Source organism: Bufo bufo, chromosome 7 (assembly GCF_905171765.1).
Source record: "Bufo bufo chromosome 7, aBufBuf1.1, whole genome shotgun sequence".
Lineage (NCBI taxonomy): Eukaryota > Metazoa > Chordata > Amphibia > Anura > Bufonidae > Bufo > Bufo bufo.
In genome coordinates, this window is record NC_053395.1 from 164,035,592 (window position 1) to 164,060,836 (window position 25,245).

At 45.0% G+C, this 25,245-nt stretch overlaps 1 protein-coding gene across 1 annotated transcript in view; it reads right to left on the bottom strand.

The window, feature by feature from the left end:
* The window catches only part of LOC121008538 (putative methyltransferase DDB_G0268948), a 147,109-nt gene that overhangs the window by 15,668 nt on the left and 106,196 nt on the right, over positions 1-25,245 (bottom strand). The window contains exon 6 of the mRNA XM_040441155.1: positions 3,232-3,369. Coding sequence (XP_040297089.1) covers positions 3,232-3,369 — 138 coding nt within the window. The remainder of the gene's footprint in view (positions 1-3,231; positions 3,370-25,245) is intronic.

Below are 25,245 nucleotides of genomic sequence, written 5' to 3' on the forward strand. Positions count from 1 at the left end.
GAAGAGGCCGCGACTGCAGCAGAAGAGGAAGCAGGAGGAGCCAGAGACCTTTCTTGGTTTTTGAGGTGTCTACTCCACTGCAGCTCGTGCTTTGCACTTAAATGCCTGGTCATGCAGGTTGTGCTCAGGTTGAGAACGTTTATTCCTCGCTTCAGGATCTGATTGCACAGCGTGCAAACCACTCGTGTCTTGTCGTCAGCACATTGTCTGAAGAACTGCCACACCAGGGAACTTCTTGGAGCTGGCTTTGGTGTGCACTGTCCCTTGCTGCGGTGGGCAGTAGGAGGCATACTGTCTAGAGGACGGCCGCTCCGCTTTTGCACCCTGCTCCCTCTTCTGCTGTGCGACCACTGCCTCTTCCTCCGAAATACATCGGTCACTCACATGACCTTGATTCCATGTGAGGTCGAGGACCTCATAGTCCTCCACATCATCTTCCACCCAGTTTTCACCCCTGACTTCCTTGTTGGTCTGCACACTTTCGATAACCCCAGCAGTTGGTACCTGTGTTTCGTCATCATCCGAGACTTGCTGCGATGGTCCTCTCATGTACTCATCTTGAAAGATAAGTGGTTGGGCATCGGTGCACTCAATCTCTTCAACTTCTGGGGCAGGGCTAGGTGGATGACCCTGGGAAACCCTGCTAACAGTGTCATCAAATAGCAGAAGAGACTGCTGCATGACTTGGGGCTCAGACTGCTTGGCTGATTTGCAAGGGGGTGAGGTGAAAGACTGATGGACATCGGCTGCAGGTGCCAACTGTGGTCTTTCAGCAGGAGACTGGGTGGGCGACAATGTGAAGGAACTGGATCTACTGTCAGCAAACCAATCTACTATCGCCTGTACTTGTTCAGGCCTCACCATTCGTAGAGCAGCATTAGGCCCGACCAAATACCGCTGCAGGTTTTGTCACCTACTCGCACCTGAGGAAGGGGTTTCACTTGTGCATGTAGCTGGCACAGAACGACCACGTCCTCTCCCTGCAACAGGAGCTCCACCAGCAGCACCACGACCTTGGCCACGTTCCTTATTTGACGCTCTCCTCATATTTTTTGAATTTAGGATCTTGCCCTAAATGGGTGTTTAATAGTAGAAAAGAACAACAGTATGTAAAGGGTGTATCTCACACGGCCTGAACCAGACTAGGACTCAATTAAAGATTTATTTGCGCAAAATGGCTGTATTTCAAATAGCTGAATCAAACCCCTGTATGTATATGGGGTATCTCACACGGCCTGAACCAGACTAGGCCTCAATTAAAGATTTTTGCGCAAAATGGCTGTATCAAACCCCTGTATGTATAGGGGGGATCTCACACGGCCTTAACCAGACTAGGCCTCAATTAAAGATTTCTTTGCGCAAAATGGCTGTATTTCAAATGGCTGAATCAAACCCCTGTATGTATAAGGGGGATCTCACACGCCCTGAATCAGTGTTGGCCTGAATTAAAGATTTGTCTGCACTTCAAATGGCTGCTCTTCAAATGGCTGACCCCAAACCCCTGTATGTATAGGGGGGATCTCACAGGGCCTTAACCACTGTAGGCCTGAAGAAAAATAGATCTTTGGACAAAATGGCTGTATTTCAAATCCCTGATTCAAACCCCTGTATGTAGAGGGTGTACCTCACAGGGCCTGAACCAGTGTAGGCCTCAATTCAATATTGGTGCACCAAATGGCGGTTTTTAAGACCTCTGAATGTAACCCAAATGTATTAAGGGTGTATCTCACAATGACCTCTGTAGCAAAGGCTGCCAACTAAATTTTTTGTGCCCAAACAAGTGTTTAACAGCTGAATTTGACAGCAGTATATAAGCCTGTAATTTCACACGTGCTGATGCTGCAAGGCCTGAAAATAGTGTTTTTTTGTCAAAAAAGTGTGTTTTTCAAACCCCAGAAAATGATGTGTATTTCTACCTTAAATTGCACACTGACTAATCCAGATTTTGTAGTTTGCCCCCAAAAAATGGTGATTTGCAATGTCCCAAAAGCTCAGATGCAGTGCTGGTGCACTGAGCATGCATAAAATGGCCGCCACCACCCACCTAACAGAATTATAAAAGTTTTTTTTTTGTTCAATGGCCTCAGGGCAGGGTAAAATGATTGTGTCCTGCACCCATACAACTATTTCTAGGTAGATCTCTGAGTTAGATTCTCTCCTATTCTCTCCCTGAAATCACCAGTCCAGCAGCATCCTCTCCCTACACTTGTAACAGCAGAGTGATGTGCAGCGCTACGTGACTCAAGCTTATATAGAGCCTGGGTCACATGTTGCTCTGGCCAAATCACAGCCATGCCATTAGTAGGCATGGCTGTGATGGCCTCTTGGGGCAAGTAGTATGACGCTTGCTGATTGGCTGCTGTGCAGCCTTTCAAAAAGCACCAAGAAAGCGCCGAACCCGAACTTTTACGGAAAGGTTTGGGTTCGGGGTCCATAAATCCTAAAGTTCGGGTTCACTCAACACTAACCAGCAGCAAAAAAAATAAATTACAGGGAATGTCACAGGTATTTGGGATGAGGAAACGTTATACAGGAGAAGTACCACGGGTAATGTTACTGTCCACAGCGTCTACGAAAAAAGTACACCAGCAATGTGCCGAGCATCAAGATGCTCGAGTCAAACTGGTGTTCGGCCGAGCATGCTCGATCAACATTAGGAAAGATCATTTAAAGTGTGGGAAAAGGATAGAAAGGCATTAGCTATACTACAGAGAGAGAGCAAGGACCAATAGGGGAGTCTAAAGCATGGGTAATAGGAGCATTTGTTGCACTAATTGGGGATTCAAATTGCACTAAATGATAGCTCAGGTCCTTCTCAACCACTGCCTGTTTTACTGGTCACATGACCTATGATGTCTTCACAGGTCCTTCAGCTCTACCAATGCATTAGTTTCAATTGTATTGCCGTCCTGAGGAAGGTAATACAGTTGTATCTAGCTGGCAGGCAGGCCATTCGGGGCCTGGGACAAAACATCAGGGGCCCATGCCCTGAATGTTTTAACATAGCAACGCCCCTGGGGTACGGCCACACAGTCAGGTTTCTGCATGTAGTTTTGAAAGTCAAAACCAGGAATTAATAAAAAAATAAAAAATGAGAAGTTGTATCTGTCCTTTATACTTGCTCTCCTTTTGTTATTCACTCCTAATTTTGGCTTCCAAAATTGGTTCAGGAAACCTGAATGTGTGGTTGTACCCTTGTAAGGAAACAGAAAGCATGTATTTATACTGCACCTTTTTTCAGTCTGTATAAGAAACTGTTCTGCTTTTTTCGCATCTTTCTCCATGAATGTCTCATACATACAAATTGACTGGATAAATCCAATAATTTCAGAAATGGACATCTGCATTGTGACCGGTATATCAGTGATCCTGTCAGAAAAAAATAATAATGTGCTTGTAATATACACTGTAGTATGTTATTAAAAATAAAAATGAATTCAGCAGATTTGCAACTAATTACCCTTTAATGGGAACCTGTCACCTCCAAAAACCATCTCAAGCCGCCAGCAGTACCTGAGAGTAGCGAGCAGTGTGTTGGACAATTGTTTTGTTCCTGAAGGTAGATGCGGCAAAAGCTCTGCCCCTTTGCGGTTACTAACAGCCGGCAGTTTGGCTGGCTTTCCCGAACTCTCTGCATAAGCGCTATCAGTCACAGCAAAAGGGCAGGGAAGAGGGCGTTGTTACCTTGACTTCAAGCATGTCTAAAGAAGCGTGCCGGCAGGGGATAAAGGAACGTTTTCAGAACTTTTGCCTCATCTGCCTTCAGGAACAAAACAATCGTCAGAAACGCACTGCTGGCTACTCAGGTACTGCATGACTGTGAATTGGATTCAGAAATCTCAGGTACTGAAAATTATTTCCACTCATTTGAATGAGGTAGAAAGCGCATTGATTTCTGCAAGCCCCGTTCGGGTGAATGGAACTGATTTTCAGTCACGGAAATTTCTGCAACACAATCTGCAGCGTGTGAAGGCACCCCAAGTGTATGGCCAAATTTAGTCAAAATACTACAGATAAAAATATATGCTTGCATTAGTTATCTTAGAAAAAAATAAAAATAAACAAACATTTTGGAAAATATAACAAGATACAATGTTTCCCGTCAGCAGATTTATAAGCAATTAATTATGCTTTAAGGGTAAAACCACATGTTGCATAAATACTGTGGATTTTCTGCAGCAGATTTTTATTCAGAAAAACCACAACATTTGAATAACATGCAACGTAGCTGACATTTCAGATCTCTCATCCACGTGCTGCTGAGAAAACCCACAACACAAACTGACATCTACTGCGTGCACTGGTGAATTAAACAGTGCTACTAGAAAGGGTCAAATGTTGAAATAGTAAAGTAATAAAAATCTATCTGTTTATGTATCACCTCTGTGTTATGTTAAACCCATAGTGAAAACTTTGTGGAGGATTTTTTTTCCTGTCTAAAATAACGGATCCTCTGCCAAAACTGACAAAAATGGATGCAAAATGAGCAGATGCTCAAAATAAAGGATTTTTTCCCCCCCATTTTTCTGTTCTGACAGATCAGAACAGAAAACATTAATTAAGACAGACATTTTAGACCGTCTCCTACCACTGAGCACAAGCCTGACCAGGGTGCCAACCATGATTGCATATGATTGACCGTTGCAGACTGAAGGAGGACATCATTTGGAAAAGAACAAGAAAATATCTGCACTAATGTGACAGACTGTACATGCTATGTAACACAAGTCACCTGTTTTGTCAATAAAAATTGTTTTTTTTTAAAGTTTTTGCATAAAACATTTAAAGCCTGTGCAATGTTATGTTAACTATTGTGTGACCTTATGTGCTTTGGGTCAGAGATGTTATCTTCTCCAATTTTGCCGAAAAACATGGTGCCATGGGCTCTACATGTAGAATAAGGCTATGTTCATGTGTCACATTTTCATATTGCAAATGCTACACAATTTTTTACTACAAGATAACAGGTAAAGCGTGGCTGTTTTAGTTGACCGTGCCAGTAGGTAAATTAACACTTTTACCTTAAGCATCCACAAGAGGGTGCCATGCTGTGCAGCACAAGGGTCTCCACCATCTGTCTGGGTGTATGTAAATTTTAATTGGGCGTTACCAGCATTTGTAGTCGTGCTCATTACCATGTTTAAGTAAAATACTGTTTAGGCAAAGCTGGTGTTGCTTTCCTCATTCGTGACTTCTCTGTATCCTGGGGAGCCCACCCCGGTACACTGCTTACATCGACACTCAAGCATGTGCAGGGTTGAATTCCAGAGAATTGGAACGTCACAGATTAAGTGGTGTAGCTGCTTGCCATTCAGACACTGCAAGTCCAGGAGAGTGTTTCTCACCACGTGAGAATGGCTGAAAAGAGGGACAGTCTACTAGACACTGCCAGAACCTTGCGTTTTTCCTCCAAGTTCAGGGCAGCCAGGAAGTTGTGCCCATTGTCACTAACCACCTTGCTCAGTTGTGGTTGGCAAGTTGACAGCCAGAGGGATGTTTAATGCTAGGTGTGTCTATTCTTTCCCTGGCCAATCAGCTCAGCGTGGAAACACTTGACACATGTGCAAGGAAGGATGGGTAGTGTGAGCGACGCTGTGCCCTGCTGCTGTTGAAGACAGGACCGTATCCATGGAGAAGCAGGTGGACGAGGCAGGTAAGTGCCTGCTGTGCGAGCCAGCCCTATGATATGGTGGGAAGGGGTCAAAATGACCTGGGTATGGTGATAGGGTGCAGATTCTCCACTGCTGCAAAAAACATTGACCCAGTGGGCTGTGAAAGGCATGTACTCGTCCCTGCCCGTAAAAGCTGCTCCAGGTGTCCACCATGGAGTGCAGATGATGCACAGTAAGAATCGCAAGGAGTGGCCCACATTCTCCGCCACGTGAAACTACAAGGCTCTACTACAATGGTACTACAGCGACTGCACTGCCAGCAACATGGTCACAAGCTAATTGCTGGTGAACAAAAGTTTTTTCATGGCCTAACATTCCGTTATTGAGGTCTCATGATGGAGCCGAGGAAAAGGAGAAGTCTTAATAGGAGAAGAAGAAGGTGATGATGATGACAAAGATTCCATATTGCTTGGGGATGTAGGTTGGCTGCCACAAAGAGGACCAGGAGAAACAGGACAGACTTGTTCTAATTGGGAAAATACAACTGGCCAGCATTCCCAAAAAAGCTGATTTCACCTCAAGTGCATGCTTTGTGGAGAAAAAGCGCCATATGGAAGTTGCTTGCAAAAAGCTACAGGCAGCCAAGCTGGGCTTAGCTCTGGCACCTTTTGGGCCTAACCCACCCACTTAGCGGCAACACCAGATCCCGAAGAAGACATGGCCCTGGCTGTTCTTTGAGAGGTACTTGGCGGCAGCAATAAAGAGCTGAGGCAAACAACCATCTCTACTGATGTTTCCTTCTCCTCAGCACCCCGATTCAACTCCCAGGTAATGTCCAGCAAACCATCATCTGAGTTCTCACCCTGCCACTTTTATCAGACAGATATCATGATGGGCTTCTGGGCCCCTCCCCTGCTGTGTTTTCCCAGACTGCCACTGTCTGTGCCCCCAACATCAATACAGTGGCTACAGGTGCCACTATTACCACCACCATCAACACAAGTATGCATGGGATCACCAACCTCCTGCCCAACCACCTCCTCAAGGCAGCCCTAACGGTGAGGGCGCTCACAAAAGTAGTCAGCAGGGAGACTCTTGACCATCTGCCATAGGCTGTGGTGGGGTTTTCTTGCCACTTAGGAAAAAGGAATGCGCCCCGCTGGGAAGGGGCTGTGAAGACAGAGGACTCCACTGGAAGTCTTCTTTGGGGCTGCAAGGAGAAGGAGCAGGAGGAACGTTGTGACCCCTGGCTCCACAGCACGGTATCCGACTCTGAAGTCATCTCCATGTCATGCTGCTGCGACAGAGGAGGAGTGGGCCATCCAATCCACAATCTCATCCCCTTTCTCTTCAACTATAATGTTGCGACTTTCTGAAGCCAGCAGAGACTACCGTGGCCTACAAATACTACCAATACTTCTGGCCGGGATAGATGGTGCTGCTTCCCAAATTCTAGCTCTGGGTCTTTCATTTGGAACCCTTCCATAGCCCATACATTTTTTGGCCTCTCAGATAATGGTGTTCACTACCTTGTGTATTGGTTTTGTAAACACATATGCTGCTAGTTTGAATATAATCAACAACCCATCAAAAAAATATAAAAAAAATAATAGATTAAAAATATGTGACTATAGGGAAACTGATTTGGGCCGAAATTCATTTCACTCTCAGATAATTCATAAATAGATAATATAGGTGAGCCTATTTTTTGCATTCTACTGGGGATATGTGTGTTAATGTGATCTCAATATATTACATTATATTCATCTATTTTTTTACTCCTATTTCTATTAATAAAGTATGATACGTATATGTTCGTAATAAATTTAAACCTATTCTGTGAGCCAGCCATTCGTATATTTGTGACTTGTGTGCTACCTTGTCTATTGGTGTAGTAATTAGGCTTGAGCAAATCAAAATGTCGGATCGCTAAAACTTCGGTGTTAATGCTGCTGTGCAGCATTAAAATGTATTGGCTCAGTGGAGGCAATATTCGTCTCACCCAAAGTCGCATGAGACTTAGTGAATTACTACGGTGTTCCTATCTGCGTATTTAAAGACATTTTAAAATAGAAATCCATAGTGCGCTTTGGTACTGGATGGTAACTTGGTACCAAAGTCCACTTCAGATTCCTATTTAAAAATGTTTTTAAATACACAGCTAGGAATACCATAGTAATTCACCGAAGTTTTGCACAACTTCGGGCGAGGTGAAGTTTGGCTCCACAGAGCAAATACATTTTAATGCTGTACGGAAATGCATTAACACCGTCGTTTTTGAACGAATCGACTTCGAATCTATGATCCGAAGTTCGATTCGTTCAAGTCTAGTAGTAATCTCGCATACTGTATATGCTGCTAGTTTGAATATAATCAGTCCCCAATAAAAAAACAAAAAAACAAAAAAAACAATTGATTTGAAATGTGTTTGTGAACACAAATAAAATGAAACTGATTTAGGCCTAAATTGGTTATCTCTCACAGATACTTGTGTGCTGGCCTATGTTTTGGCCTTGATCACCTATATGCTGGTTTAATTAAATTTAACAAGTCCCAAACAAATTCCAATCGTGTGGAAATAGAATTCACGTAAACAGCCTGACACTCAATTTCTTGTTAATGCACAGGTAGATTACTTTAACACACAAGGTATAGCAGCAATCACATACTTATTTAATTACATTTAACAATGAAAAAAATAAAAAATAATTCCAACGGTGTGGAAACGGAAGATAGGTAAATGGACGATTGAGGCGTGATGCTCAATTTCTACTTAGCACACACGTAAATGGCTGCCACACCGTGGGTATTGGTGCAGTGTGTATAATCTAAACTCACCTAAAGAATTATTAGGAACACCATACTAACACGGTGTTGGACCCCCTTTTGCCTTCAGGACTGCCTTAATTCTACGTGGCATTGATCCAACAAGGTGCTGATAGCATTCTTTAGAAATTTTGGCCCATATTGATAGGATAGCATCTTGCAGTTGATGGAGATTTGAGGGATGCACATCCAGGGCACGAAGCTCCCGTTCCACCACATCCCAAAGATGCTCTATTGGGTTGAGATCTGGTGACTGTGGGGGCCATTTTAGCACAGTGAACTCATTGTCATGTTCAAGAAACCAATTTGAAATGATTCGAGCTTTGTCACATGGTGCATTATCCTGCTGGAAGTAGCCATCAGAGGATGGATACATGTTCTCATTCTGTTTACGCCAAATTCGGACTTTACCATTTGATTGTCTCAACAGAAATCGAGACTCATCAGACCAGGCAACATTTTTCCAGTCTTCAACAGTCCAATTTTGATGAGCTCGGTGGGGTCTTCTGCTGTTGTAGCCCATCCGCCTCAAGGTTGTGCGTGTTGTGGCTTCACAAATGCTTTGCTGCATACCTCGGTTGTAACGAGTGGTTATTTCATTCAACGTTGCTCTTCTATCAGCTTGAATCAGTCGGCCCATTCTCCTCTGACCTCTAGCATCCACAAGGCATTTTTGCCCACAAGACTGCTGCATACTGGATGTTTTTCCCTTTTCACACCATTCTTTGTAAACCCTAGAAATGGTTGTGCGTGAAAATCCCAGTAACTGAGCAGATTGTGAAATACTCAGACCGGCCCGTCTGGCACCAACAACCATGCCACGCTCAAAATTGCTTAAATCACCTTTCTTTCCCATTCTGACATTCAGTTTGGAGTTCAGGAGATTGTCTTGACCAGGACCAGACCCCTAAATGCATTGAAGCAACTGCCATGTGATTGGTTGACTAGATAATTGCATTAATGAGAAATAGAACAGGTGTTCCTAATAATTCTTTAGGTGAGTGTATATGCAGTACATCTATATATACACACACACACACACACACACACACACACACACAATACCCCAGATAGGGGGCACTACAAATAAACACCATGTCATTGTTTTTTTATGGCTAGATTTCCATGTTCCTATTTAATAAATTTTCTCCTTACCAAGCATTGCATTTGATGCTATGTGTTTGGTTTCGAGCAGGTGGGGGAAGTGTCTTATAGGGTGAAAAATGATTACACTTACCGGTAATCGGATTTTCCTGACTCCACGACAGCACCACAGAGAGATGGCTCCGCCTCCATGGACCGGAAACCTGTAACAAAAAAGGTGGACTACTCTCCCACCTCAGTGAGGTTATAACAGATTTTTTCTTTTTTTGCGCTTCACCACGTGCTCTCAACACAGCACCACCACCTTAGGGAGGGAATTAGATGGGTGCTGTTGTGGGGTCAGGAAAATCCGATTACCGGTAAGTGTAATCATCATTTTTCCCCTCCCCACGACAGTACCACAGAGAGATTACATACACTGCGTGCAGAATTATTAGGCAAATGAGTATTTTGACCACATCATCCTCTTTATGCATGTTGTCTTACTCCAAGCTGTATAGGCTCGAAAGCCTACTACCAATTAAGCATATTAGGTGATGTGCATCTCTGTAATGAGAAGGGGTGTGGTCTAATGACATCAACACCCTATATCAGGTGTGCATAATTATTAGGCAACTTCCTTTCCTTTGGCAAAATGGGTCAAAAGAAGGACTTGACAGGCTCAGAAAAGTCAAAAATAGTGAGATATCTTGCAGAGGGATGCAGCACTCTTAAAATTGCAAAGCTTCTGAAGCGTGATCATCGAACAATCAAGCGTTTCATTCAAAATTGTCAACAGGGTCGCAAGAAGCGTGTGGAAAAACCAAGGCGCAAAATAACTGCCCATGAACTGAGAAAAGTCAAGCGTGCAGCTGCCAAGATGCCACTTGCCACCAGTTTGGCCATATTTCAGAGCTGCAACATCACTGGAGTGCCCAAAAGCACAAGGTTTGCAATACTCAGAGACATGGCCAAGGTAAGAAAGGCTGAAAGACAACCACCACTGAACAAGACACACAAGCTGAAACGTCAAGACTGGGCAAAGAAATATCTCAAGACTGATTTTTCTAAGGTTTTATGGACTGATGAAATGAGAGTGAGTCTTGATGGGCCAGATGGATGGGCCCATGGCTGGATTGGTAAAGGGCAGAGAGCTCCAGTCCGACTCAGACGCCAGCAAGGTGGAGGTGGAGTACTGGTTTGGGCTGGTATCATCAAAGATGAGCTTGTGGGGCCTTTTCGGGTTGAGGATGGAGTCAAGCTCAACTCCCAGTCCTACTGCCAGTTTCTGGAAGACACCTTCTTCAAGCAGTGGTACAGGAAGAAGTCTGCATCCTTCAAGAAAAACATGATTTTCATGCAGGACAATGCTCCATCACACGCGTCCAAGTACTCCACAGCGTGGCTGGCAAGAAAGGGTATAAAAGAAGAAAATCTAATGACATGGACTCCTTGTTCACCTGATCTGAACCCCATTGAGAACCTGTGGTCCATCATCAAATGTGAGATTTACAAGGAGGGAAAACAGTACACCTCTCTGAACAGTGTCTGGGAGGCTGTGGTTGCTGCTGCACGCAATGTTGATGGTGAACAGATCAAAACACTGACAGAATCCATGGATGGCAGGCTTTTGAGTGTCCTTGCAAAGAAAGGTGGCTATATTGGTCACTGATTTGTTTTTGTTTTGTTTTTGAATGTCAGAAATGTATATTTGTGAATGTTGAGATGTTATATTGGTTTCACTGGTAAAAATAAATAATTGAAATGGGTATATATTTGTTTTTTGTTAAGTTGCCTAATAATTATGCACAGTAATAGTCACCTGCACACACAGATATCCCCCTAAAATAGCTAAAACTAAAAACAAACTAAAAACTACTTCCAAAAATATTCAGCTTTGATATTAATGAGTTTTTTGGGTTCATTGAGAACATGGTATATATTTGTTTTTTGTTAAGTTGCCTAATAATTATGCACAGTAATAGTCACCTGCACACACAGATATCCCCCTAAAATAGCTAAAACTAAAAACAAACTAAAAAATACTTCCAAAAATATTCAGCTTTGATATTAATGAGTTTTTTGGGTTCATTGAGAACATGGGTTGTTGTTCAATAATAAAATTAATCCTCAAAAATACAACTTGCCTAATAATTCTGCACTCCCTGTAGACATCAAGGGTGGATAACAGCTTCTAACACCTTTCTGCCAAAAAGGAGGTCAGAGTCCAGCTGAAGCCTATAGTGCCTATAGATAGTAGAGGGAGAGGCCCAAGTGGCAGCTATACAGATCTGGTCGATCAATACACTGGCCCTCTTCGCCCAAGACGTAGACACCGCTCTAGTAGAGTGAGCCTTCACAGATAGAGGAGGAGAAGAACCAGAATAAGAATATGCTAACGAAATTAGCTCTCTGATCCACCTAGCGATAGAACTCTTTGAGGCAGCATTACCTTTCCTAGCCCCTGCTTACAAGACAAATAGCCATGAAGATTTTCTCCAGTCCCTGGTCTTTTCTAGGTACTGGATCAGACACCTTCTTACATCTAGAAGGTGCCATTTTTCTTAATCCTCATTCTTCGTTTCTGGAAAAAAAACTGGGAGAACTATCTCCTGTAACCTGTTTGTCTTGGAAGGGACTTTGGGGATAAAATTAGGGTCCGGCTTCATCACTACCCTATCCTCACGTATCGCCATAAACGGGGGATTAATAGACAGGGCCTGGATCTCACTAATTCTTCGTGCTGAAGTGAGGGCTACTAAGATTACCAACTTCAGGCTGAGCAATTTGATAGAACTATCTTCGATAGGCTCAAAGGGATGATTGAACAATGCTTTTAATACTAGATTTAGGTCCCAGGGGGGAAATCTAGGTCCCTTAACTGGAGCAACCCAATTCACCGCTTTAAAAAACCTGACTATACAGGGATCCATAGCCAAATTCCTACCGCTTAGCCCTGAGAGGGCAGAAACCTGAACTTTTAGAGTACTCTTAGCTAAGCCTAAAGATAGTCCTCGTTGTAAAAATTCTAACACCTGCTCGGTAGAAATTTTGTCTGGCCAAAAGGTTGGTCTCTAGGCCTGCAAAGGATAGGAATCTTTTCCAAATTCTGGCATAAATTGTGTTGGTCACTTTTTTCCTGCTCTTTAGTATGGTAGAAATTAGCGCCTCAGAAAAACCATTGCCAGCTAAATGTGCTCTTTCAATCTCCAGGCCGTAAGATGCAAGCACTCTACCTCTGGATGAACTGCTGTAACAGGAGATTCGGAATCTCGGAAAGAACCCAAGGGTCTGATATTGAAATTGAACTGAGAAGAGAGAACCATGCCCTCTTTGGCCAAAACGGGGCAATAACTATCATGTTCGATTTTTCTTCCCTTATTTTCTTGAGTGTTCTGGGTAGCAGTTGAAGCGGGGGAAAGGCATATCCCAGGCGAAACCTCAATTTTAGGAGAAAAGCATCCACCCCAAACGGGGATTCGTAGGGACTGAGGGAGCAAAACCTCTCCACCTGCCTGTTCTCTCTGGTGGCAAATAAATCTATTTCCGTGGTCCCCCATAACCTCACAATCTTTGCAAACACTAAAGGGGTTTAAGGACCACTCCGGCTGTCTTAACCGGTGACGACTTAAAAAGTCTGCCTGAACGTTCTTTCCCTTTTATATGTAGGGCAGAAATATGCGCCACCTGTTCCTGTATTTCTGAGATTATTATTTCTGTCTCCTTCATCAAAGATCGGGATTTGGTACCTCCCTGACGATTTAAGTACGGTACCACTGTCCTGTTGTCTGACACATGCAGTACGCAGCGCTGCAGGATGAGCGAGTGTGAGGTCACGGTTAATAGTGTCGGGCTTATTTATATCTGCGTATTAAGGTCTGACAATATTAGAACCAAAATGGAGATTCACATTACCTTTAAGAGGCCAAACTCTCTGTTGGAATAAGCCAGAAAGGGTCAGGATAGTCACTGGCATGCAATGTATATTGTTTTAAAAGTTATTGCCAAAAGATGTGGTATCTGACTTAGAAATATAATGGGTCTCACATAAACTGTCTTAACTACCAGGGTCAAGAGAGGTTATTGCTTAAGACACTGGTATGCAGCATTATTCCATATAACCACCAGTGTAAAGTGTATATTCACGTGTGATTGCATGTAATTTAATATATTTTAACCAATGATATATATAAAGTTTGTATATATATATCCAGTTATTTATAATGTATCATTGTATCCATTTATATGTATATTATACTACATTTGTATCAATAGAGTATATTCTGTAGAAGCATATAAGCTGGTTTTCTACTAAGAGGATATTCTTTTAGAGAAGAGCACAGTTATCTTAGACGACAATTAATTAGTCATTTGGATGGCTAAGATACACAAACTGGGCAAAACTTTCTAAGGACTATTGTATTCTTATCTGCCCCATAAATTCAAGGATTAGGGAAACTTCTAATACCGCCAGTCGGTCTGAGCAAAGTTTCAGAAAGAGTACCTCCTTGGTTGATTTAAGTTTAAAAGGTTAACAAAGTCATGTGAACAGGTTAGATATATATGCATTTGGCATTCCTGAACATTTAAATTTCATATGTGAAACAGTGCCATCAAGTGGTAGATGGGCAGAAGTTTCTAAGGAATGCCAATTAAATGACATCATCCCCATGATTAACATACGTCACACCCACCTTATCTAATTGGAAATCCCTAATCCAAGAGGGGATGGGCATAGATAAGGATTAGAATATCTGATCCAGTTTTGGAGATCAGGAGATTCATGCAGATCATCACTTCACACGTCAGGAACGTACCACAGGACGGGACAGATCACAGAACATCTTAACCACTTCCAGTCCTAAGAAAAAGCTCCCTACACCCTAAGGAATTCTTCCAGGGACACACCCGAGACTCGCAAAAGAAACTAACAGATCTAAATCTTGGAAAGCTGGGTCCCTTCTAAAAAGCTCTTTATCCCAAAGCCAGGGGTAATGTATAATTTATTTCATTTGCAGTAATTATAAATCGCTCCAATTGGCATATAGTTCAGACCCCATTATTAGTGGGTCAATAGTGTTAAAACAATAATTTTATGGGAAATTTTAATGAACGTGCACATCATTAGAATTCCTGTAATATTTCTATCAGAGTGGGATCTCTGATCAGATTTTATTATCCGTAGTTAGGCCAACGGGCGTATTTATAAGGTGTCTCTTACTGCCATATTCTTTGAGCATAAGGGACTTTCCACAGATTCATTTCTATTGTTTTTTGTTGCATTATATTGTTTTGATAACCAGTACACTAATCGGTAATAATTTGAGTAACATTGTATTGTACTTGATGTAGTAAATTAATTGAGCCTGGGTGGAGCACCATCTTGTGGTCAATTTTGATATTATCCTTGTATTAATTTGTATGTCATTTTTACTGTATTTATTTGTAATAAATTATATTTTATATAATTAATTGCACCCTGTTTCATTAGCTGCACGAATTAACTTTAGATCTCATCAATAAATGAACTGGGGTTTATATGTCCGCCAATTACATTTTACATTTTTCATTTTTCATATTTCATAAAAATATGAAATCATAATTTTTATGATTTCATATCTTATATGAAATAAATACTCGACAATAGGCAGAACGAGGGTTTGCTCTTGTTACTCAGTTTATAGAAGACCCTGGGCAGGCGTACAGCAGTGATTGAGAGGCTGGCACATGGATCCTCTGGGGCACTCTCTGTGTATAGGGACCAGGCCAGGTGGTAGGTGAGGTGCCCTGGGTGTTGCAGGTTTAATGTGTCGGTGGCAAGATCCCTTTAAGTTCGTGACGCCAGTGCCGGTAACGGTGGCACACCGATTTATTATAGTAATAAGTGAGGAACACAAATTACAGTGAACCGAAACTTCCTTTTACTGAACAGTTAACTATTTACAGTCTTTGGTCAGTTCCACATGTAGAAAGGTGATGACAGGCAGGCTTTACATCAATTGGCAGGCACAATGTTCTTGCAATGATACTCAGAGGGTTAAACACTTACAGATCAGGCTGCACTTTTCCTCAGAATCCTGTCTGTCTTTCTCCCAAAACCCGTATGCCCTATTGCTGGCTTTATCCTTAGTTATGGAAAACTTCCTCTCGTATATGTCTCCTTGCTTTAAATATATCCTTCTGCCCTTCAGCTCTGTTTGGCTGGAACAAACTTGGCTCTGCACTGTACTTTTCTGGGAACTTGGTTTCTCAGGAGGCAGGCTCTTCTCCTGGTGGCAAACTAGAAGCTTGGGCTATCTAGCTGCATGTCAGAAGCTGCTTCTCAGCTCCTCTCTGGCTGAAGTGACTCTTGGCTTCTGACTACACACTCCTCTCTCTGGTCTGGACCTGGCTATTTATACTAGGGGGTTCCCTAGCTCCCTCTCTAGGAGGAGGAACTACACCCCTACAGGCCTGGTACACAGGAGATAACATAAATAACATGACAATTTACATTAAAATGCAATATAAAATACAATGACCATGTTCCACAGGAGGTGGAGAACAACGTGACCCAATTGACCCTTGTGTAGTGCTTACCCTTACGTAGTGGGACACTACACAATTCTGACGTGACTCTGCTGTATTTCTGGTAGGGCTGCTCTTAAGGCCAACAGTACTGCTCTTAGTTCCTTGGTGTGCCACCGTTACCGGCACTGGCGTCACAAACTGTAAGGGATATTACCACCGGCAGGCTAAACTTTCAACACCCAGGGCACCTCACCTATCACCCGGCCTGGTCCCTATATCTAGAGAGTGCCCCAGAGGATCTACGTGCCAGCCTCTTCATCACTGCAGTACGCCTGCCCAGGGTATACTACAAAACTGAGTACAAAGAGCAACCCTCGGTCTGTTAACTGACCCCCGTGACCTCACATTCGCTCACCCTGAAGGACTGGCGTACTGCACAGATACACATCCTTCAAATCCAATACTGCCATGAAACATCCTGGAAAGACTAGGTGAATTGCAGATTTTATGGTCTCCATCTTGAATTTTTTTAAAATTAAAAGACCTGTTCAGCTGTCTTAAGTTTATATTTGTCCGGAAAGAACCATCCATTTTTTTCACTAGGAAAAGCGTTGAGTAGAAGCTCTTCCCCCACTCTGTTTTTGGTACTGGTATTAGCATTTTTTTTTTTTTATCAACAGGTCTACTTCTGCTGACAAGTCTGGAGACGCTTTCGTGATCACAAACCTCTGTGGATAACTTCCTTTGAAATCTAATTTTAGCCCTTCTGCAATAATGTTCCTGACCCAATTTCCTGCAATTTTTTCCCAGGCATAGAGAAAATACTTTAGCCTTCCTCACACCTGCAGCCTGGGGTCATTTTTTGGACAGTTTATCTTTTTGGGAGGAAGAACCCCTGAACATGAAGCCCTTACTCCCTGAACCTCTTGCTCTGGGGAATTGATCTTTATACCCTGGCTGCCTCTTCCCCTGAAACCTGGAGGTATTACGAAAGGGACGCTTGTAACTCTTAAACTGTGAGAAGGAGGGCTTCCTGAGGTAATTTCTTTTTTCTTTCTGCTGCCTTCTCCAAAAGGGCATCTAGCTCTGGGCCGAACAGAAACTGTCCCTGACAGGGAATACTACATAGTCGTTGTTTGGAAGCCATTTCTCCCCCTCTCCAGTTTTTAAGCCATAAGGCTCGATGGGCAGAATTAGAAATAGAGGCAGACCTGGCTGACAATCTGACCGCCTCAACTGAAGAGTCAGATAGAAAATCCACTGCTTTTTGTAAGGTCGGCAAAGAGGCCAGAATCTGGTCTCTAGGCATTTATCCCTTATCTGCCCTTCCAGTCTGTCCAGCCAAATAGACAAAGATCTGGCGGTAACAGTTGCCGCTATATTGTGTCTGAAGGATCCGGTAGATGCTTCCCATGTATTTTTAAGACAGGAATCCATCTATTTATCCAGCAGGTCTTTTAAAAAACCCATGTCCTCGAACGGCAGGGAAGACCTTCTAGATATTTTAGATATAGCTACGTCCAGCCTAGGTGCTTTATCCCAAGATGTAGAAGCTTCTTCCTCAAAAATATATTTTCTCTTAAAATTTTTAGTAACAAAGGCCTTCCTATCCGTTTTTTCCATTCTTTTTCTATTAGGGCTGTTATACTTTTGTGTAAGGGAAAACATATTTTCCTTTCATGTAAACCTTCGAACGTCTAATTCCAAAGTGGCCCGTATAGTTTTAAGCAATTTATCAGCATCACCCACTGGGAATAGGAACTTTTTTTCGCTATCTTCTTCTGAAGACGAATCCTCTGACTCTTCCTCTTTATTCATGCTTTCACTATCGTCAGAAGACTCCACTTCTGACTCCACCTGTTCCTCCAATCTCTTACATTTCCTAGATGATATAAGTGAATCTTTTACCTCGGATCTAATTAATGGTTGGACTCTTCGCATGACTGGGCTGTTAATATTGAGGGTTTTACACTATTTAGGAAAGACCCGCAATAGAAAAGGTGGTGTTGTGTGCCTGTATGTGAGGAGTGATCTGAAGACAAGTGTGAAAGAGGCAATTGTGGGTGCGGATGGTGAGGATTAGTGATGAGTGGCAGGGGTTATATTCAAATTCTTGATATTTCGTATTATATTCGCAAATTCGAATATTTGTTAGTAGTGTTGATTGTGATTTTTTGTAATGAGAATTTTCGGGATGCAAATTTTCATAATGCAAATCAATGAGATTGTGAAAACTCAGATCCAATGGTTTATTCTAACCCCCAGGCGTTGCCATGGTGACGGGGACGCTTGTCGGGGAGGAGTATACCAAAGTGGAACAACTGTACAGATAAAAAAAAAAAAAAAAGACAAATATTCTAGAAAATGAATATTTATATTTTTTCGAATATTCGTAATATTCTAAAACAAGAATATATAGCAAATAGTCAAAAAACTAATGTAGAACAATTTAGCTAATATAGTGCTATAATTAGAGTTGAGTGGACACCTGGATGTTCGGGTTCGATCGAACTTCGGAAAAAAGTTCGAGTTCGGGACCCAAACTTGACCCCGAACCCCATTGAAGTCAATAGGGACCCGAACTTATGAGCACTAAAATGCCTGTAAAAATGGCATGGAAAGGGCTAGAGGGCTGCAAATGGCGTCAAAATGTGGTTAAGAGCATGGCAAGTGCTCTGCAAACAAATGTGGATAGAGAAATGACTTTAAATAACAAAATACGTAAAAATAAAAAATAATCTTGATCTAGGAGGACCAGGTCCATATGGAGTAGGAGGTTGAGGAAGCGGTGGATGTGGCGGTGTCGGTGGAAGCGGCGGTGGAGGAGGTAGCCTACACTGGTTTATGGTTTTAAATTTTATTTTTAAAATTAGGGTACACCCCAAAACATTGGGAAATATAACCTGTGATAACCCCCTACAGTCATGCTAATCACACGTTCAGACAATACACTGGCTGCAGGGCAGGCCAGCACCTCCAAGGGGTAAAAGGCAAGCTCAGGCCATGTGCCCAATTTGGAGACTCAGAAGTTGCAGGGGCTGACCCCTGTCAGTCAGTTCGTGTAGGTGTGTGCACACTTACTGCCCCACCATGTCGCACGTCCCCATGATGTTCACAATCCAATTTGATATCTGCTCTATCAACTTTCGATGTTCTTTTATGCGCCTACCATGTGATTACGGGTGGCAGGGAATCAGGGTTCCAGGCCGGAGAGGGAGCGTGAGAAAAAAGACCAAATTTAAGGGAGGATCAATTTTTTCAAATTTAAAATTATAGTTGAAGTATGGGAGAAATTATTAAAGCATAAAAGTGTGACAACATTTCAAAGTTTAAGCATTGAATGTAAGGATGTGGTGCGCATTAATTACTGAATAATTAATAAAATTTTATTCCCTGTCACCTATGCATAGCAGGTGTTTATTAACGTCTAAAATTCTATAATGTCAACCCAAGAATGTAACAGAAAAATTATTGAAATTTATTAAGCTGTAAACTAGGTAGAGGGTATATTACACCCTAAAATGTAAATGACAAAGTAGTGAAATGATATAAAATAAAACACGTACAAAAAAAATTGATAAAATGGATTTATGGAGGTGGAGTTCCATATGGAGTAGGAGTTTGAGGAGGTGGTGGACGCAGCGGAGTAGGTGGAAGCGGCGGTGGAGGAGGACGAGATAGCCAACACAGGTTTTTAGTTTTAATTTAATTTTGTAAAATTGAGGTAACTCCAAAAAAAGAGTGTGAAATATCCCAAATACAAACATGAGCAATTGCGCTGCAGTATAACAATGGCCAGTATACATGTCTATTCTTGCCAGTTGCCAGTATACATGTCTATTCTTGCACAAGGTACGGACAAGTCCTGAGGGATCCATGCCTGGTTCATTTTAATGAATGTGAGCTTGTCCACATTGGCTATGGACAGGCGGCTGCGCTTGTCTGTGATGACGCCCCCTGCCATGCTAAACACACGTTCAGATAATACACTGGCTGCAGGGCAGGCCAGCACCTCCAAGTCGTAAAGGGCAAGCTCAGGCCATGTGCCCAATTTGGAGACCCAGAAGTTGAAGGGTGAAGACCAGTCATTCAGTACATGTAGACGTGTGCACACATACTGCTCCACCATGTTGGTGAAATGCTGCCTCCTGCTAAGATGTTCCATATCAGCTGGTGGTGCTGGTTGTTGTGGGCTGCTGACAAAGCTTTCCCACATTTCGGCCATGCTAACCCTGCCTTCTGAGGTGCTGGCGGTGCCCCAGCTGCGTTGGCGACCTCTTCCTCGTCCTCTGCCTTCGCCTTGTGCTTTCACTATGCCCCCGCTGTCAGGTGGGAATGCCACCAGCAGCGCGTCTACCAGCATGCGCTTGTACTCGCTCATCTTACAATCACGCTCCAGTGACGGAATTAAGGACGGTACGTTGTCCTTGTAATGGGGATCAAGCAGCGTGGCCACCCAGTAAACAGCACAAGTTAGAATGTGGGCAACTCGGCGGTCATTGTTGAGACACTGCAGCATGTAATCGCTCATGTGTGCCAGGCTGCCCAGAGCAAACGAAAAGCTGTCCTCTGTATCCCCCCATCCACGCACCAGTGATGGCCATGAGCTGGTCTGGGTGCCACCCTGCTGTGAACATGGTTCCTCCTCCTCCATCTCCTCATCCTGATCCTCCAGAACTGTGCCCTGGCTGGACAATTGTATACCTTGGGTTTGTGGGTGCAGGAACCCATCCTCGGAGCCACTTGGGAATGACTGGCTGGAAACCCTACAAAATGATCCATCTTCCTCCTCCTCCTGTGCCACATCCTCTTCCATCATCACCAGCAGCGTTTTTTCAAGGAGGCATAGAAGTGGAATAGAAACGCTGAGAACGGCGTTATTGGCACTGGCCATTTTGGTGGAGTACTCGAAACAGCGTAACAAGGAACACAGGTCTCGCGGAGGCCCAGTCATTGGTGGTGAAGTGGTGCTGTTCCGCCGAGCGACTCACCCGTGCGTGCTACAGTCTGGCCAGCATGTGCAAGGTGGAGTTCCACTTTGTGGGCACGTCGCATATGAGGCAGTGAGTGGGAAGGCCGAAGTTACGCTGCAGCGCTGACAGACGAGCAGCAGCAGGCTGAGAACGCCGAAAGCGTGCAAAGACGGCCCGCACTTTATGCAGCAGCTCTGACATGTCGGGGTAAGTTTTAAGGAATCTCTGCCCTACAAAATTTAGCACATGTGCCAGACAAGGGATGTGCGTCAAACCGGCTAGTCCCAGAGCCGCTGCGAGACTTCACCCATTATCGCACACCAACAGGCCGTGCTTGAGGCTGACTGGCACAAACCACTCATCGGTCTGTTGTTCAAGGCCCGTCCATAGCTCCTGCGCGGTGTGGGGTTTGTCCCCCAAACAGATACATTTTAAAACTTCCTGCTGTCGTTTACCCCTGACGGAATGACAGTATTTCAAAGGCTAGTAATTTAGAAATGCTGGCATTCAGGGCTAGGGATCGCGGGTGGGTAGCGGGGTACTTCGTCTTCCTCTCCAGCGTTTGGGATATGGAGACTTGAACGCTTCCGGGGGACATTGTGGAGATGCCAGGTGTTGGTGTTGCTGGCAGATCCTCTGTTTGTGTGGTGCCAGGAGGCACTGTCACTCCAGAGGTGGATGAAGAGGCCGCGACTGCAACAGAAGAGGAAGCAGGAGGAGCCAGAGACCTTTCTTGGTTTTTGAGGTGTCTACTCCACTGCAGCTCCCTTGGTCATGCAGGTTGTGCTCAGGTTGAGAACATTTATGCCTCGCTTCAGGCTCTGATTGCACAGCGTGCAAACCACTCATGTCTTGTCATCAGCACATTGTCTGGAGAACTGCCACGCCAGGGAACTCCTTGGAGCTGGCTTTGGTGTGCTCGGTCCCTTGCTGCGGTGGGAAGTAGGAGGCGTACTGTCTAGAGGACGGCCACTCCGCTTTTGCACCCTGCTCCTTCTTCTGCTGTGCTGGTGGCTCTGTGCGACCACCGCCTCTTCCTCCGAACTACATAGGTCACTCGCATGACCTTGATTCCATGTGGGGTCGAGGACCTAATCGTCCTCCACATCATCTTCCACCCAGTCTTCACCCCTGACTTCCTTGTTGGTCTGCACACTTTCGAAAGCACCAGCAGTTGGCACCTGTGTTTAGTCATCATCTGAGACGTCCTGCGATGGTCCTCCCATGTACTCATCTTGAAAAATAAGTGGTTGGGCATCGGTGCACTCAATCTCTTCCACTTCTGGGGCAGGGCTAGGTGGATGGCCCTGGGAAACCCTGCTAACAGAGTCATCAAAAAGCAGAAGAGACTGCTGCATGACTTGGGGCTCAGACTGCTTGGCTGATTTGCAAGGGGGTGAGGTGAAAGACTGATGGACATCGGCTGCAGGTGCCAACTGTGGTCTTTCAGCAGGAAACTGGGTGGGAGACAATGTGAAGGAACGGGATCCACTGTCAGCAACCCAATCTACTATCGCCTGTACTTGTTCAGGCCTCACCATTCGTAGAGCAGCATTAGGCCCGACCAAATACCGCTGCAGGTTTTGCTGTCTACTCGCACCTGAGGAAGATGTTTCACTTGTGCGTGTAGCTGGCACAGATCGACCACGTCCTCTCCCTGCAACAGGAGCTCCACCATCAGTACCACGACCTGGGCCACGTCCCTTATTTGACGCTCTCCTCATATTTTTTGAATTTAGGATCTTGCCCTAAATGGGTGTTTAATTAATAGTAGAAAAGAACGACAGTATGTAAAGGGTGTATCTCACATGGCCTGAACCAGTGTAGGCCTCAATTAAAGATTTTTGCACAAAATGGCTGTATTTCAAATGGCTTTATTTCAAATGGCTGAATCAAACCCTGAATCAGTGTAGACCTGAATTGAAGATTTATTTGCACAAAATGGCTGTATTTTAAATTACAATTTCAAATGCCTGATTCAAACCCCTGTATGTAGAGGGGGTATCTCACAGGGCCTGAACCACTGTAGGCCTGAAGTAAATATATCTTTGCACAAAATGGCTGTATTTGTAATGCCCGATTCAAACCCCTGTAAGTAGGGGGGTATCTCACACGGTCTGAATTAGTGTAGGCCAGAAAGGCCGGACGCTGGAGGTAGGCCCTGCATGAGGGGTTTTGGGCACCGGGGCTGGGGGGTGGCTAGGAAGGGTTAAGTGAAGGGAGGTGGGAGGAGTTGGCGCGGAGAGGGCAGACGTTACAAGAGGGGGTGGGTGCAAGCGGACCGGCGCCATTTTGGGAGAAGAGGAGCAGGAGAACGGACATCTCGGCATCCTCTCCAGCTCCACAGCTTACCATGTCCGGTGGCGAGGAGGTCCTGTCGAGGCTGCAGGCAGCGGCGGAGGCCCATGGTCCAGGCTGGCTTGAAGACCAGGTAGCTGGCTTGTTGCAGGGGGAGGCGGCTAGGCCTCTGGCGCGCCTGATAGAGGAGGACACCCCCAGAGTCCAGCATCGTGTTACGAGCCCCTCTCGGGACCCTCCGGGCCGTGGGGGACACTCTCAACCCCTTCCTAAGTCCTCACGGCTCGGGAGGAATCCACATGGTCGGCGGGATTCAGTGAAGGGAGGGGGCGGCCCCCTCCATTGCGTGCAGCTGCAGACGGCGGGGATGCGGGACCAGGCACTGCGGGCTCCTCTCTGAGGTCTCTGGGGGAGGCCTGCTCGGTGAGGGAGAGCAAGCGGTGCGAGGATTTGCGGGACTGTGCACCAGGAGGCGGAGCGGGTGCACAGGCCCCTTATGGATGACGGACTGCCGCTGGCTGGTCCTCTGAAAGATTTGAGCATGCGGATGTCTGGGTCTGAACAGGACGCATCCAGCCCCGAGGGTGCTGGGGCGCCGGGCTACAGTGGAGGATTGCCGGAAGGGAAGTCCAGGATGGTGCGATCTGAAGTGGAGCGGCGGGAATTAAGATCTATGGCTGCGGGGTTCACAGCGCCCGGGCAGCCAGGTGAGGCAACCTTGGGGACACTGTTTACGTTATTGCAAGGTGTAGGGGTCGGGGCCAGTGGGGGCGGTCAGTCCGATTTGATTGGTGGTTTGGGGCGGTTGCTGTGCGGGTTGGCTGGTATGGACCACGGCGTGGCAGGGCCTTTGCAAGCTTTGGTGTTGGGGAGAGGGAATGAGGGAGAGGCGGTGGCGGGTGGATCTGGGCAGGTTTTGGGGGGGCCGAGTAGGACGAGGGGGGGTTTCAGTGCAAACTCAGGTAGGCGGTGAGGAGGCCGAGGGTCGACGATGCGGCGAGGGGTGAGGTGTATGTGTGTAAGAGGCAGCCCTGAATCAAACAGCAGCATTTCCAGCACTTATATCTATGCAGACTGTCATGTTTCCCTCCGGCCACCAGAGGCCACTGTGACTAAACAGGAACCTGAGTTGTGCTGGCCAGAGGCTAAGAAAGGGTTAAGAAGTTTTTCCCGGGCTGTTCCAGAAGTTGCTGAGATAACAGAGAGAGATGGACTGCTGAGAGATAACAGTAAAAGACTGTAGCAGCAGGAGGCTATTTTAGAAGAGATTTTACTGACAGCTGTGAAGCTGCACACAGAGGACTTCACTGTGTGCTACAGAAGAAGTGGGACTGTGTAGAGACCCATACCAGACGAGTACCAGCCGGATCCCTCCTGCCAGAGGTGGAGAGCTGCATCTGTTGTGACCAGAGAGAGAAAGACAGCCAAGCAAGCGACCGGACCTGGATCCAGCCTGCATCTTATTGGATCCAAGAGAATCTGCAGAACTGTGAGTGGCACTGGTGCTTTCCTGTGATAGGTTATAGAGTCAGGGACTTAGCCAGTGCGCTGTAGAAGCGTCCCCTGGGTAGCAGGGCTAGATAGGGAATAAGTGTTGAGAGTAGCCTGCAAGCTGACTGTTTGCTGTTTAGCTCATTCTGTGTATATGCAGAACTCCATTGCCATTGTTGTTGATTTATGTTCACCTGTTAATACCATTCCTGTCTTTGACCCATTTTGCCTCTGGTGCGGTGGTACTGTATTGTTACTCAGCTTTTCCGGTAGTTTCATTTTGCTCCTTAATAAAGCCGGTTTATCTTCAGTCTCCTTGTCCGCTGTACTGTACTTAAATCCTGCTTTGCGGTCTCTCCCTCCTCTGACCGCTACAAGTGGCGCTGCTAGCAGGGTACAGTCACAGAGATGGAGGCGGCTGAAGGCAATGTGCATAATGCTAATGTAAGCAC